We start from the raw sequence: 17,276 nt of genomic DNA on the forward strand, positions 1-17,276 counted from the left end.
TCTTTATAAACTATAACATAAAAAATGTACTTACAGAAAAAAAAATATTTTGTTTTTGTTGGTTCTGAAAACATACCATACAAAACAACGTGCATTCACTTTGCGTTGCACAGCATCTAAAACACAAAGTAAACATTTTTTCATGTTAGAATTCCTTTTAGAAGATATTTAACTTAGCCCGTGTAATACTAGCTCCATTTTTGACAGCACAAATAAAGTGGGAGCTGGACCCATCCATAGGTATTTCCATCAGCTAAAAATCTAATCTTACCTATTGTTACAGACCCTGCTTTGCTAATCATTAGCGGAGGTTTGATACACAATTTATACAAGATGCATTCAGTCTGAATAGGGGATCGACATGAAGAGCATATAAGAGTCTATACACGTTTACATTATATCTGTGTAGATATTTTATAAGCTTTACAAGCATGCTTAGGACCAGGGTAGAACACATTAATTACTCCCCAGATCAACCTGCGGCCCTCCAGCTGCTGCAGGACTACATCTCCCATAATGCTCTTTCAGTTAAGGGGCTGGCTGATGAGGATGGGAGATGTAGTCCTGCAGCAGATGGAGGGCCGCAGGTTGGACGCCCCATCCCTAGGACGTTGTGTCATTGTGCTCCAATAATATTTAGGTTTAAAAACTATATGCATTTATACTTTACCTGGGGAAATCACATTACATTAAAAGAAAAAAATCCCCATTACTTCACAAATAATGAGAGTAATGAAAACTAAATGTTCTTAAAATGCCCTGCCCCCTTCTTATATATATATATATATATATATATATATATATATATATATATATATATATATATATATATATATACACACACACATACATATACACACACACCGGTGTATACATACGGTATATATATGTACGCGGCTGTCCATATGCCTAGATTACATATGAAAAGTAAAATTGCATGGTAGGCACACGTGGTGTTTAATGCCATAATTATATCCATTATATAATTAAATGTAATATCTAGTGAGAGAATATAGATAGATACTTTATGACACTCTTCTGGTGCACCAACTTTTGTGGACTACAATTCCCGCTCCAGTCATCATGTGTTATTTAATGCATTGGAATGATTTGCGTTACATTTTTTTTTTCTCTTACTGCAAATACATATAAGGATTAATGAGAATGCCCTCTTCCTCTGTATTTACATTGCAGTAAACGCGTTTGATCAAATGCATTCTTTGTGTGGTAGAGCCTATGCGCTCATGCTAATGGTATTATGTGAATATTCTAGCTCACAACCAACTTTTTAGTTAAGGTGTGGATTTCACACCTGACCAAATTTACAGAGGGAAAAAACAGGACACTCCAATGGCCATTGAGATGCTATGGTACTGAAATGTGTGATGTGATAATTACCTCCATACCTTAATCCACTAAACATCAATCTGAATACAAGTGTAATGTGCATACATTCTAAATATGTGAAATTACCAGAATTTGACCCGTCACACCTATCGTGATATATACCAATGTATGCCCATATCATTGTAAACCAAAGGTTACTGGATCACCTAATTTTGAATATGTTGCTGAGTCACAAGGAAATCTGGTTACATTCTTCAAAGAAGCCGTTGCCAACGTGTCCTTAAACAGCATCATTTCCCTTACATGACCTTACCGAGAAACAGATCTGTCTTTTGATGAGCTTAGAATGTGGGTGTAGGAACTCAAAACATGCTTATTTATTACGCAACAAACTCAAAGCTACAGTGTTTAAGCTATAATAAATGATCGTATAAATTACCATACTTATGATACAGTATACGATGTCATAGGCACCTATAGGGCAGCATTCAGAATTACATAGGCAGTATCAGATTCTACCATTGTTCTGTGCCTGAACTTCTACTTCAAATTTTCCTTGTAGTTCTTTGGACGAAATAAGTTCTCCTTTTACGAGAGTTGCAAAAACACCCGCAGATTTTACCCATTTTGAGAGAAAAAAACATCTACTGGCTATTTTATTCTCGCTGGGAGAATTTAATTAAAATTATAAGGGACTTACTCATTTACATTGTGCCCAATATTATAATATACAGTAATGATTACTATTGAGGTATAACTGGCCAGCAAACAAGATGGAATTCCTAAAATAATTACTAATAATAATCAAGAGTTACGCTTAAACAAATATGTTCAGACAAATCAGCTGCCAGGGAGTGTTGCTCACTTTGTCATTTGGTGCGGCTGTAGCTTTACAACATACATGAATACATGGGTGCTTATTCACCAAAGAGAGAGCTGTCGGGCGAGTTTGCAGATATGGTTTTAACTTATGGAATTCATTATGGAATATGCAGGGCCATCCCTGGCTGGTTTCTACTGAATGACCAGCCTTGAATGACTTTGCATAGTTTATTCAGTAATATGATTTTAAATCATCTTCTTCCCCTTGAAGCCCGATGGACTTGTGCTTCACCCGATGCAAAAAGTGAACCAGTGCACTCCCCATAAGGGGCTATTTTTATTATTTTAATTATTTATTATGTATAGATGACCATATTTACTTTTGGCTACTAGACATAGTTTGATTATTGTGCTGGTTTCAAATTTACCAGACCTGCTCCAGTTCATATGTAAATCACCAGCGACAATGCAGGTAAGCCTGATCTGTATGTGAAAAGCCTTGACTGAATCCTAAAGGGGGAAGATACACGGCTAATTGCGGAGTAACTATTTGCATACAAAGTAAACTTGATAACACCAGAGATAAGGAGCAGCAAACCCATCTGTTATCTCGTGAGTAATTGTCACTGTAACCAGTTCATTAACTTTTACTCGGCCAACCTACACTTGTTTTATAACAAGTCCCCCTTACCAGTCTAAAATAAAACCAAGGGGAAAATGTAAAGACAACGCATTCTGGGTTATTTTAGCAAAGTTATTATACACGGTTTAAAAAACATATAGTAAAAAATGCCAAAGAAAAATCTGTCGTTAAAAGGTATGAAAAAAACCTCAGGTGCTGAAATGGATCAATATCAATAGACTGACACCGACCCCCACGTCTGCAGATAAAGCAAGTTTAACCGAACCTGTTCTGTTTCTTGTACCCAGTGACTGCAAGTTATTGTTCTAAATACTATTCTTAGACTACGTATTCGCTCACAGAACCTCTATAGACATCCGGGTTCCACAACTTGCCACAAAGGCCTAGGATAGCCATCAACCATCGCTTCCAAGACACACACGCAACTAGCCATCAACCATCACTTCCAAGACACACACGCAACTAGCCATCAACCATCACTTCCAAGACACACACACAACTAGCCATCACTTCCAAGACACACACACACAACTAGCCATCAACCATCACTTCCAAGACACACACCTAACTGGCCATCACTTCCCAGACACACACACAACTAACCATCAACCATCACTTCCACGGCACACGTAACTTTCACAAGTCGTCCAGCACACATAAACGGCCAACCTGGCTGACTTCTATAAGTTTACACAACTCAAATCCAATAGCACGTTACATGTGATAGTACGCAACATGTAAAATACACGTATCTTGGGAAAATGGCACAGTTACCCCACACCATACACTCAAACACTCCTTCTATGTTCCCTCAGAATACCTACCATCAACTCAGAAAACCCTGTATTTTCCTAACCACCCCAAGCTGCTCTATAGAACGCAATATTTACACGCAGGCGCAAAACTTTTGTTGCATCTGCCCTTCAACTAGTTTCAACTGGTGTCTCTATTTGGGTTATTTTCCATACCTATTTTTCCTCTCAAATACTTTGGGAGGGGAGGGGGGAGTAACATAAATAAATAGGCTTTCCGCCATTAACAAATAACAACATCTCCATTCCCAAACCGGTGAAACGCACGTATGACGCAGGCCACCACTATCATGGCGACCACAAGCCTACTCACGGAACACAATGGCCCCGCCCCTTCCCCGGACGGGCGGACTTACGAGGGTACGTCACATACGTCGTACGTACATGCGTCCCTATAAATAAGACGCCGATCGGCTCCGGCCTTTTCCCCTCTACCCCGGCTGTTAGTGCTGTGTGTGAGTGTGTGCTCCGGAGCCTGGCCTCGGCACACATTTCTTATTATTAAAAAAATATAAAAATAAAAAAAAATTACAAAATCCTTTGAAAAACCCAGAAAAAACCCTCTTTTTTTTTTCCTTCCAACGTTTTATTTTTCTTTTGGTTGATTTTAAAGAAAGCAGATTTTTTTTTCCGCGCCCTCTATCTGATTTTAACGCTCGAGAAAAACAAAAAACAAGCAACGGACGAAAAATACACGACTAATTAAAAAAAAAAAGAAGAAAAAAATTGCAAAAACAAAATCCGTTAAAGGAAAACGGTGAAGCAGGAAGAGGCCTCAGCGCACGTTCCGACTTGGAAGCGACGAAATCGGGCAAATAACCGTCACTCAGGACCAGGTGAGTGTCCTCTCGCATGGGGGCCGAGCTGCTACCTGTTTCTGGGTAGACTGTTTCAAACGTTGTCGGTTAGCGCCCGAGTTTGCGTTATTCGCTGTAGTTCACGACGCTGAGGCCCCGTACTAGTCTGGTTAGAGCCACAAGGGTTAACGAGGGTGGGGACTGGCTGACCAGGTGAAGAGGAGCCGGAAGGGCTTGGAAGTTACATGGAGACGTGATAGACTTAAAGGGGCCGCATGGCAGCGCAGATACACCGGGCCTCGCGGCTATTGCGTGATGTTACGGAGTACGGTTGCTTCGTTGGGCCGCCCTGTTAGCGTAGGCCCGGGCTACTTTAGACTGCGAATGCTTTGTGGCTTAACGCCAGATGGGCGTTGTACGGACGCCCCGGATCTTGCCGATACCCGACCCACACGTGTCGCATTATTACTCGCTCGGTTTAAGCTGCGTTTCGTCCGTTTACGTTTTCCCGTGGGCTGTTGGGAAGGGTATCGGTTTGGCTGGCACGATGTCGGGTGCTCAGGTCATCTGTAGGATATCGAAACCTAAAACTGCTGTGTCAGAAGCTTAGCTGTAATAGGAAGTGGATAAGTAGAGCAGCCTCCCAGTAGACGTGGTAGAGGCTAATAAGCATGCATGGGGTAGGCATATGGCACCTGGTGTGAGTCTTTAGGGCAGGATGAGTTGAGTCTATGCTCTGTAAGGCTCCTCCATGTTCTCCCACCCTTTCCTGTCATCTACATACATGTTCTGCCTGTGAGCACATAGCTGACCCGTTTTGTGTGATGCTGAAATGCGGTCACGCCGTGTCTGCTGACTCACACGCTCTGTGTTCAGCCCTTTAAATCGTGTTTGTAGTTATTGTTCCACCTCCCGTCTTATCACGTTACTCACGCTGGTCACTCTTGCACTGTCGAGCTCGTGATAAGCTTCTGTCAGTGCAGTAACTGGTTAAAATCATACATAACTATCATGTTCCGGTCTTAAACACGTGTGTGAGCGCGAGCATGTGCTAGATCTGCTTTCATGTAAACTACAGATGGTGAAAGGTACAGAATGCATGCATCGCGTGTGCCGATGGACTGAAAGCTCTTTGGCCGGGGGCACGTCTCGTGTTGGTGAATTAAAGTCCTGTGTAAACTAATGCGGTCGTCTACTGTGCCATAAGTACGTTGTATTGCATGCGCAGCAGAGCATGATGAATAAATACATGTTTACACTCAATAGTCTCACCTAACGCGTGTTTTTTCTCTTTCTAGCTAAATTATTCTCTCTAGGAAAAGATGAATCCCAGTGCTCCCAGTTACCCCATGGCTTCCCTGTACGTTGGGGATCTGCACCAAGACGTGACTGAAGCCATGCTGTATGAGAAGTTCAGTCCTGCAGGCCCCATCTTGTCAATCAGAGTCTGCAGGGATATGATCACCCGGAGATCTCTTGGCTACGCATACGTCAACTTCCAGCAGCCGGCTGACGGTAAGAGTGCCGTGACCCGCTTCGTGTCCGCTGCTTACGCTCATGTCCATGGCTAGCGCACGGTTGTCGCGTTTTTAACGCCCTTGTATTGTGACCTCAGCCCCATTTCAGGCATGATGGGTTACTGCCACAAGTTGTAGAAGTTTTGAGCATTTTTATGTATTTGTGTCCTTTTACACTTTGATTCTTGGAAACACTATTTTCCACAGCCAATTTTTGGCGATATAATTTTCAGCCTGGTTTGTTCTGGGTAGTTAAACATCTTGTTTTTTTCTGCAACCCTGTGCCAGAGTTCCTTATTTGTAACTCACACAGATTGCTAAACTCAAACATTTTTATTATCATGTTTATATAGCGCCAGCGATGTACACAGCACTTCGTATGTATGTATATACCGGGCTCACAATCTTTACAATAGTAAATTGCTGTTCTGATCCTTCGGTTCCTCTGCTACATCGTAGCCTAGTGCGCTAGTTTTCTTACTGCGGAGGGAGATTGACTATTCACCCTATTTTATAGTTTCCAATCTTTCCGACTTTTTTGAAATCTTCACAGTAAATCTTCCTTTTTTTATGCTTTGTCACAGTTGTCAAATGCAGCATGTATAGTGTTAACCCTTAATGTACTATGGCAGGCTTTGGCTGTTGTGATAATTGCACCTTGTGTTCTTTTGAGAATGACTTGTGTTAATGAACTGTTGACCAGACTTGCTGATCATGTAGAAGCTTTCGTTTTTCACAATAAGTCTTACAGCGGCTGCAGATTGGGTGAACCGATCTGTTAATAGAAGTATCTTAAGGTGTGATGTGTCTATAGGGGGAAAACATGACATTACTGTACCACTTTAATCCATCTGTCCCCAGTATAGCTTTGGTCGCTCTAAAGTTTGGGAGCCAATTCTATGAATGTTACCAGGGGCCACAGACTGCATTCTATCAACCGTAGCCTGATGTTTCTGTTACATTTTCAAGTCTTTCATAGCGTTAAAGTGAAATGAAGAAACCCTTAAATACATTCTCTTCTGTGGGCAACGTATTGCCTAAAAACCATAAATATGAACATGTTATGCCTTAAAAACACTGAAACGTTTATTGAACAGAACTATTTCAGTAGAGTTAATTGCTATTTGCCTTGCCTACCATTCATCACCCTGGTCCCCCAAACACTCGCCCTGAAAGCTGCCAGGCTGGTTATTCCAAAGTTTTAGATTACTTTCCAAACCGGATTCCACATCTGCTGTCTGCAGACATTCCATACGTTATTTTGGTGTTTGTTTGTGAAACATGTCTTGCTGTGTTGTCAAATTCTATTTTTTTCTCTCTTCTAGCTGAGCGTGCTTTGGATACGATGAACTTTGATGTCATAAAGGGCAAACCTGTGCGTATCATGTGGTCTCAGCGTGACCCCTCTCTCCGTAAAAGTGGTGTTGGCAACATCTTCATCAAGAATCTGGACAAGTCTATCGATAATAAAGCTCTGTATGATACCTTTTCAGCGTTTGGAAATATCCTTTCGTGTAAGGTAGGTTTGCTGAAATGCTGTAACGATACAAATATAGTAAAAACCAAAGCAACTCGCCATGTACATCTTAAGAAGTCTCAGGGCATATGGACATTGAAGGCACTGGCTCAGTCTGTCGTTTGCTCTACTGATCCCTCCAGGATAGTGAAATCAATTCAGCGCTTCTGAGAACAGCCATGGAAAACACTTTTCCACTTACATGACGGCCGACGGCTTGCATGTTTTGTTGCCGCATGGTATGCTGCTCTATGGCGGGCACCAAGCAGCTCTGAAGAGTGATGCCGAAGCTTTTATGGGGCCTGGGGGTTTATTCTGCAATAATTTTAAACATCCCGTAGTGCAAATTGGCTCCACATAGGTCTATTCAGCATACAACATTGGCCCAATTTGTCTGCTATAACCAAACCTCACATCCTAGTCAGCTTTTATCCCCTGTCAGATTTGCCTCTGTGGAGTAATGCCACTACCTGGTTTTATTTCTGTGCGAAATTAACCATAAGATGTATTTTAGGTCGTGTGTGATGAAAATGGATCAAAAGGCTATGGATTTGTTCACTTCGAGACACAGGAGGCTGCTGAGAGAGCCATCGATAAAATGAACGGCATGCTCTTGAATGACCGCAAAGTGTATGTATCACAAGTAGTTTGTCAAGTTAGATGTTTGCATGCGACGCTTGTGAGATTATCTTTTAATGTGTGCGCAAAGTTACCTGCCCTGACAGTGTCAAAAAAACTATTCTCTGAATTACTTTGTACAAAGGTTCTGTGAATAGGACATTGCTTCTGCGCAAACGCTTTAGATTGTGGTGGTGACATGTACCCATGTACTTAGCTTTCTGAATATTTCTAAAGGTTTGTCGGCCGTTTCAAATCCCGCAAAGAAAGAGAGGCTGAACTTGGAGCCAGAGCTAAAGAGTTTACAAATGTATACATCAAGAATTTCGGGGAAGACATGGATGACGAGAGACTTAAGGAAATGTTTGGTAAATACGGTAAGATCCTATACGCGAAATCTGATTACAGGTACTTTCCGGTGAGCCAAACAAGCTTGCTTACTACAACCATCTGTTAACTGACGTTGTTGATTACCAGAAAAATAAAAATATATGTGTAATAACTTCCTCTGGGAGGCCAGTTTATGTAAAACACGATCCCCCCCCCCAATACTTCTATGCAGTTATGCAGTCTTTTGTTTGTTTCATTATTACTGTGCGGTTTGCATGTCACTAAAGAACTCTTCCTTTCAGGACCAGCTCTTAGTGTTAAAGTTATGACTGATGAACATGGCAAATCCAAAGGCTTTGGCTTCGTCAGCTTTGAAAGGCACGAGGACGCTCAAAAAGTAAGTTCATTGTTTTAGGAGTAAACAGTCCTGTATTGGTGCCCTGTGTGAATATTAATGCATAGAGTGGATGCAGACCCCCGATGGTCGGGGGCTATTGTACGCTAAAGCTACAATCGTTGATCATGGCCTCTGTTTTTCTTAAATGTCTTAATCACGTTAGCTTGTGCTATAAGCTATTTAGAGTAGGCATTGAATTGTCATGTAGTAAGGCGTTTCTCTAGCAGCGCTTATAGAATTTTCATGTACATCTTCTCATGTATATGTAAATCTTCCTTCAAGGCTGTGGATGACATGAACGGCAAAGATATGAATGGCAAAGCCATATATGTTGGCCGTGCCCAGAAGAAGGTGGAAAGACAAACTGAGCTGAAACGAAAATTTGAACAAATGAAGCAGGACAGAATCACCAGATACCAGGTAAGAGGCGTGTCTTGGCTAGCCTTTCCTCTGTATGGATGAGCTGCAATGTATTGTTACTGTCTGTATTACTCCTCCTGGTAATAAGATTTTTTGTTGTAGGGTGTGAACCTTTATGTGAAGAATCTGGATGATGGTATTGATGATGAACGCCTGCGGAAAGAATTCTCACCTTTTGGGACAATCACCAGTGCAAAGGTAGGTTCCCAGTGAATGAATTACTGATGTAATGTACTTCTTTCCTGAACGGCACTAGTAGCATTTTTTTTCAGTATCTTTATTCAATTAAATCTCAAATTTGTTTTAGGTCATGATGGAAGGCGGTCGTAGCAAAGGTTTTGGATTCGTATGCTTCTCCTCCCCCGAGGAGGCCACCAAAGCAGTTACTGAAATGAATGGCAGAATTGTGGCCACCAAACCATTGTATGTTGCTCTGGCACAGCGCAAGGAAGAGAGGCAAGCACATCTGACCAATCAGTATATGCAGAGGATGGCCAGCGTTCGTGCCGTACCTAATCCCGTAATCAACCCCTACCAGCCACCACCATCCAGCTACTTCATGGCTGCCTTACCACCAGTAAGTCTATTCTTCCTTTAATACAGTAGATACAACATGTAGCCCATATTTGTGCAATAAAATTACTTTTTTCCTTCCCAGACTCAGAACCGCGCTGCGTACTATCCTGCTGGGCAGCTTGCTCAACTCAGACCAAGTCCCCGCTGGACCGCCCAGGGTGCCAGACATCGTAAGTGTGGGGAAGCTTTTAGACCATATTGAGGTTCTACCACCTGAAGTGGTTGTTTAGACCATAGTAACAATATCTTGTTATCACCACTTGTCTTCTGCAGCGTTCCAGAACATGCCAGGGACTATCCGCGCTGCTGCTCCAAGGCCACCAGCTTTCGGAGCCATGAGGCCAACCTCTTCCCAGGTTCCACGTGTTGTGTCTGCACAGCGTGTTGGTAAGGATTCTGAACCCCCCCCCCCGTTGGTAGCTGATCTATTTCTCAGTGATGTCTGAACATACTAATATATTTTCCTGTTCTCAGCAGCAAATACATCAACACAGACTATGGGCCCTAGACCCACCACAGCTGCAGCGGCAGCAGCTGCTACTTCCAACGTACGCTCTGTTCCTCAGTACAAGTATGCTGCTGGTGTCCGTAATCCTCAGCAACATCTTGGCACACAACAGCAAGTTACCATGCAGCAGGTATGTTTTTTAATATTAAAGGGAACTTTATTATAATATTCAAAAGGGGCTTGCACATTTTAATGCAGCGGTGTAATGATTAGTCTGTAAGGGTACCTTGCTTTACAGTAATATTGCAAGTCTGCATGGATAAGCAACCTTCTATAAAGAAGAATCTAGTGTATGTATATATGTGTGTGTGTGTGTGTGTGTTACGTTAGTGTCATTTATGTGGTGAGCTACTTAAGCAACTTTCCATGTGCTCTTGGTTTCCAGCCGGCTGTCCATGTGCAAGGTCAGGAGCCTCTGACTGCTTCCATGCTGGCTGCAGCTCCTCCACAGGAACAGAAACAAATGCTTGGTATGTGAAGTTCTCTATTTTTAAAGAGCTGACTGGCATAGCACGTTAAGTATCTTATTGTAGGCACTAGTGGTGTTACCTAACCAGTGCTTCTAAAGGAAAGGCACAAACAAAAGGCTGGGGATTTTATAGGAAACGTCTAAATGTTTTAATTAAAAGTTCAAATCTAGCTCTTGTGCACATGGTTTTATATATGAAAACAGATAAAAGTAATGGCACAATAGAAAATGTAACAGTGTCAAGTTGCTAAGGATATTTTATTTAATATAAACTGGGACTGAATTCCCATCTTTCAGCACAGCACCCTCAGATGGAGCGTGTACTCCATAAGCAGCTATTGGCTTTTGTACTTGACTCATTTTCTGCACATTTGTTCTGTGTGCTTTTGCGAGTCATATTTACTGTAGGTTCCCACTATTGCTAGTGAGGGCTTCCCTTTCTCTGATTAAACTCTGAACTGTTATCTTTTAGGTGAGCGTCTATTCCCTCTGATCCAAGCTATGCATCCAACCCTTGCTGGTAAAATTACTGGCATGCTACTGGAGATTGACAACTCTGAGCTTCTTCACATGCTGGAGTCACCAGAGTCTCTGCGCTCCAAGGTACGTTAAAGCTCTTGTCTGAAGCAGACTAATGCCCTGCGCCTTTATGATAAGCTTCCGTTCATGTGCACGATTGTTAAAAACTTGGTCCCTTCTGATTGTTGCAGGTGGATGAAGCTGTTGCTGTGCTGCAGGCCCATCAGGCTAAGGAGGCTGCCCAGAAAGCCGTGAATAACACCACAGGAGTGGTTGCTGTGTAACATACATGTAAGTTCAATAGGTGGCCTTATTGATTTTACTAATGTTATCTCTGGGGTTGTCATTTGCATGTTGACATAGACCAGCAGCCCGAGTTGAATGTCTGAACTCTCCATTAAGCTTGAAGGTATTGATGTGCTTTTGTTGACCATGTTTTTACCCTCCCCAGCCCAAGATGTGTTTAAGACATTTGCTGTTAACTTTAAACATGCAGTAAGGTTGTAAACCGTTCTTGAACTGAGCAGAAGTCCCAAGCAATTGATTGGGAACTTTAAGTAGACCCGGCCTATGCTCCAAGTCACTAAGTACATGTTGGAGTAATTCTTTTTTTCTTTGAAGACAGATGGAACATCAATGAACCTCACTTCACCGGAGAAAACTACCAAAACATGGAAAAACCTGAAATCTTGCAAAAAACACTGCAAAACATAAAATCCAATAAAAAAGGAAAGGAAACTTCAATGCTTACGTACAGAGCAAATGCCAGGTCTGGCATAATTGCTAGTCCTAGATATTAAAAAAAAATATATAAAATTAAAAAAAATAGCAAAATAAAAAAACAAACATAATGTTTTTTTAGTCCTGGGGAAAGGCATTTTGAAAACAGTACGGGAAGTTAAGCATTCCTTTCTTTTGATTTTTGTAATTTACTGTGGAAAAGCTCAGAATTTCACTGCAGTAGGTTGTGGGAAATGATAGCTGGGCAAAGAAACATAATTTGGATTATAAAAATTCTTGCTTTAATAAAATTACTTTAAAACAATTTTGATGTCCGAGTGAAACTTATTGTAGGATAAGTGGTCTATGCCACACTCTCTACTTGGCCTAACAAGTGTCAGAAAAGTGTTAAATTGTACAAATTCAGTTTCTGGAATTTGGGTGATATTGGGTCATTTTTATTTCATATCCATATTGGCTCAATTTTAGTGTAAATGACTTCATGCAAATAGGTGTGCAGGCCTGATGCTCAGAACTCAAAACTAGTCAATTCATAGTTATATAGGCTGAAAAGACATGCGTCCAAGTTCCGCCTTTCCTATATCTGTTAATTCAAAATAATACAAGCGGCCGCAGACAATCGTGTGCTATTGTAACACTATTCTGCTAGCGTATGATGTTTTTTTCTGCATCCTTTTGGCAGGACAGGAACAGAGTTGAATGCACACTGCTCATCTCTTCTCTACCCCCTCCTACAGGTTGTAAAGCCTACACGAACCTGCAGATCCCCTGGTATTTTATGTCTTGGGCAGGGACAAGTGTTCTTAACAGAGCTGGTTAGCTCAGGGCTGTTGGAGCAGCTGCCTGGTTGGGCAAGGATAGAGTTCTTCCCTGCAGTTCCCTGCCTGAACGGTAGCTGTGCTCCAGAGAGCGGTCACAACTGCCACTGCGAATGATTTTGCCACTCGCAAGATGGTGGCATCCTTTAATGCAAGTCAATGGAGCCCAGTTTTCTAATCACTGGGATTAGTAAAATGAGAGAAACATAAATATATATATTTCGTATTGACTCCGATATAAGCCGCACCCTTGAAGTGTGGTGCTATTTTAAAGAAAAAATGCAGTGGAATGGTGTGAGGGAACCCTCAATCACTGGGACCACTGGAGAGGCCTGACTGCCAGCCTTCTCCCTATTGACTATGGGGCTTGGGTTTGTAAAGGCTTCTGTGGCTACCCCCAGCAGTATCATCTCATCACTGGCTGAGGGGATTATCTGCAACCAGGGAGTGACCATTGTTTTAGTTTAATATCAGACCCCTCCACCCCATGGTATATTATGTTGTCCCCTTCCCCTCAGTTCCACTAATACAGACATTTACCCTGACCATCCCTGGAACTGGTTTTGCCCAGCGATAGATAGGTTGGGACCCTATTGTATTGTTAATCCCATTACTGCCCCTGTTGTCTCTGGGAGGCAGATTAAGGGGGCAGTTTGTATCCCAGTATCTTGCTTTTATGTTAATGTGTGTTTTGCTGGATATATCCAAAATAAATCAGCCTTCGTTTGGTTTTACCCTACACGGAGTCTCAGCTAGTGACTGGGGAACCGGGAAAAGTGTGTGGTGTCCCAAGCTAAGGGAGCACAAGTCAGCAGAGGTAGTCGGTCGGGCTAGCCAGATCCGTGACAAATGGTAAAACAGTATTTTATCTAATACACAGGAATACATGTATTAACATTTTTGGTATCTATTATACAGTTTGTCAGCGTATGTTATATACGAACAGAAACCAAATGCCATTTTAAGGTCCCCACTTAATTCATAATGCACATTACTTATAGATATGCCACTCTGCCCCAGATATGCTTTATGCCCCCTAGTAGTGCCACTCAGTCCCCCTGATATCCCACTCTGCTTCCTAGAAGTGCCCCCCCCCCGACTTACCAATGCACCCCCAGACTCCCTGGTGTCTAGCTGGGCAAGCCGGTGAACATACGCGATACGCTGCTGCTGGCACTTCCGCCGGGGCTTCTATAGTGGAGCACTGGAAGGTTATGTCATGCCAGTGCTCCACCATAGAAGATCCGGCAGTGGAGGTTGTCAATACACATCGCGCAGTCAACCACGCCTACTGGAGAGGAGGATCCGGTTCCTCTGCAGCGCTGTGGGGGAAATGGGTCCTAACCCTGCTGCAGGGGACCTGGGTCCTCCTGTCTGGTAACCTCAGCTGCCGCCGGCACTTACACGGGGCGTCTATCACAGATCGCGAGACCGGCCCATCCATGGGACCCTGGCGGCACTGTGCCATCCCAAAGCGGAATTTTCTGGAGGAGGCGGGGCCTAGTGGGGTCACACAGCGCCATTGCGTAATCCCATGGGAGCTGCAGTGAGTGAAGTGCCTTAGTTGCTTGAGTGCGTGTCTTGGTTTGAAAGTGTCTGAGTGAGTATATTAGTGTCAGGGTGTGTAAGTGTCCCCCTCCTATGCCACTCTGTCCCATGATATGCCATGATAAGGCATTTCTGGAGGCAGAGTGGCATATAGGGGGTTAAAAGGGTGTAACATTGGGGCAGAGTGGCATATAGGAGGGTAAAAGGCATATCAGAGGCAGAGTGGCATATGGGGCTATAAGGCATTTCTGGGGGCAGGTTGGCAAATACAAGGAAATAAAAACAAAAAAATATATATATGTATTAATATTTACTAGTAAAACTTTTTTCCTATAGGGTCGTCTTATATTCAGGCTTTTTCTTTTTTTCCTAAATTAATATTCAGAATTTGGGGGTTGTTTTATAATCGAGCAAATACGATATATATATATATATATATTATGAGCAAGTTCTAAAATTAGCACTTTATCTTAAAACAATTCTCGCATGGAAAGAGTTAAAATACTGGCATGTTAAATGCCCATGGGTGTCTACTTTTAAAAAATGTATGATTTGATTGGGTAAATTGAATTGGCCGGATTCAACAATGTCCCAATTAACACAGGGGGAAGGATGACCATATGCCTAATTTCCAATTTAAAAAATGCACATGTCCCAAATGTGGCTTTCAGCCCCCAAACAACCTGACAAACGCATGCATGGGGGGTATCACTGTACTTAGGAGATGTTGCTGAACACATATTGGGCTGTCGTGTGACAGTGACATATACCAGGAGCTGTAAATTCACACCTGAAGTACAACGTGTGTGGGGGAAAATACACACAAAAAAATACTACTGCTAACTTTGACAAAGGCTGGTGGTAGAATTAGTGCATGGAAAAAGTTAAAATACCAGCATTTGAAATACCCTGGGGTGCCTAGTCTTCAAAAATATATGGTTTGATGAGGAATAGCACATGGGAGCAGAATTACCAGATTTGGAAAAAATGGTTTTGAAATGGCAACACCTTACTTGTACCTATTGCCCCATAACTTGCAAAAAAAAAATTATTGGGTATTTCTCAGGACAAATAGTAGAATCTAATTAGCAGCTTTTTTCATTAGCTTTTATAGATGAGTAAAATATTTTTGAAGTAAAAGTCAGAAAAAGTCATTTTTTTTCTCAATTTCACAACATATTTTATACTTTTTTAATGGTAAATTATATGATAGAATCAAAACAATGACATCTAAAAAAGCCCTTCTTGTCCTGAAAAAAAAAATATAACTTGAGTGGGTTCAGTAAATAAATGAAGAAAATTACAGCTAAACACGAGCTGTATTTCTTTTCGACTGGGACAAAGTAAAATTTTTGGATTTCACCTCTAAAAGTGTCTACCGCAGTATCTCCCACAAGAAGTGTACCACTATTCCCAGAAGATTCCTCTGGGCTTAAGGATGTTGGGGTAGGAAGGCTGACGGTGTTGCATTAAGGGTACAATGTAAATATTTATTTACACACTGCTGCAGTTCCAAGGGCTAGCCCAATTTGAAGAAGCTTTTTGCATGGCCATCTAGAGATCCGATATAACTGATGCTTTGTTAGAAGCTACTCGGCTTGCTTATCCATGAGGCATCTACAGTTGCTAGACGTGCCTTATTCCGTAGCGCTGTACAATGGGTAGAGAGGACATAAGTAGTTCTTATAGTGTAAGCAATTTGACTTACAGGAACAGGTGAGGCGGGCCCTGCTCAAACAACCTTCTCCCTCAATCTAGATGGAGTATGTGGCTGAAAGCTTGGTTTGTTGATTTAGCGTCTAAACAGCTCCAAAGTTCTAAACATATCTTCCATGAAGACATGAAAAGGCAGATTGTTTGGGTGTTATCTATACCAATAGAATATTATATTGTAAATAGTCAATTCTGAGCTAGAACCTCCAGGTCCTATATATATAATACAAATTCTGGAAGGCCCAAAAACTAGCCGATTCGATCCTGAGACATTTACATTGTTCTATACCTAGATTGGCTGGTAATTGCTTCTTCCACAGACAAGCTTAGTCTTCATTTGTCAGAAATCAAGTCAACATTGGAAGCTCTTATGTCTAGATGTTAAAAAATGCTTTGATTTATGGGAATGATGATAGATTCCAAGATGGTGAGAATTTTTTTTGTCCCTGGGGAGACTAGAGGTCAAAGGACCAATTCAATGTGCAAGATGTTCCATAAGAAGAGCCATGAAGGCTCTACGTCTTCTGGTCACTCCTATTCCGATGGTTCCTTGGGAAAAGCACGCGTGAGTCCTTTACAAAATGATGATCCTGAGGGCTTGGGATAGAACGTCAATGTTACTTAAATTATGTCACCAGAGGTCCCAGTCTCCTAATTAAAGGAAGGGGATGTGGTTCCTGATGAACAGTTGGTGCCCAATTACCACAGATGCACCGAACAGATTGGAGAGCCAAAATGACAGGTCATATGTTAAAAATGGGAGATGCGTTCTTTAAATTTCATGGATCTAAAGGTAGTCTGCCTGGGGCTTCTAACATTTAAGCTTTTTATCCTAGGTCTTTCAGTTCTGGTGCGATCAGATAGCACTACAGTAGTAGCTATTTGAAAAAGCAGGGAGGTACCAGGTCTTTATCCCTGGGGAGGTGGTGTGCAATTGATGTGAATTGGGTACCAAAATGTACCATTTCTGCAGTTCACGTCATAGGAACTCAAAATGTTTTATCAGGCAAGTTGAGTCGAGGTTCCCCTCAGCAACAAGCCATCCTCAAAGATTGCAGAGGTCCTGTCGTGGACCTTGTGGCAACAAAAGAAAACTTTTTGGTTCCTTAAGAATATGAGAGACTGGTGATTTTGGACGCTGTCTCAGTCCATTGGGATTACCCTC

The 17,276-nt window shown here is 42.0% G+C and overlaps 1 protein-coding gene across 3 annotated transcripts; it reads left to right on the top strand.

Moving 5' to 3' along the window:
* Window positions 1–5,731: 5,731 nt before the first annotated feature.
* PABPC1 (poly(A) binding protein cytoplasmic 1) lies at window positions 5,732–12,336 on the top strand. Of its 3 annotated transcripts, none has more exons than XM_053466108.1 (15): window positions 5,732–5,936; window positions 7,264–7,457; window positions 7,969–8,084; window positions 8,310–8,449; window positions 8,705–8,799; window positions 9,082–9,219; window positions 9,322–9,417; window positions 9,527–9,796; window positions 9,878–9,965; window positions 10,069–10,182; window positions 10,273–10,433; window positions 10,689–10,773; window positions 11,245–11,375; window positions 11,483–11,582; window positions 11,913–12,336. In XM_053466108.1, the coding sequence occupies exons 1-14, from the start codon at window positions 5,744–5,746 to the stop codon at window positions 11,573–11,575; spliced, it is 1,914 nt and encodes a 637-aa protein (XP_053322083.1). In that variant the 5' UTR covers window positions 5,732–5,743; the 3' UTR covers window positions 11,576–11,582; window positions 11,913–12,336. The 3 variants fall into 3 exon arrangements, with proteins under 3 accessions (XP_053322083.1, XP_053322084.1, XP_053322085.1); XM_053466109.1 differs by having other exon boundaries at window positions 11,917–12,336; XM_053466110.1 differs by having other exon boundaries at window positions 8,310–8,440.
* Window positions 12,337–17,276: the final 4,940 nt, after the last annotated feature.

The sequence above is a fragment of the Spea bombifrons genome, chromosome 5, assembly GCF_027358695.1.
Source record: "Spea bombifrons isolate aSpeBom1 chromosome 5, aSpeBom1.2.pri, whole genome shotgun sequence".
NCBI lineage: Eukaryota > Metazoa > Chordata > Amphibia > Anura > Pelobatidae > Spea > Spea bombifrons.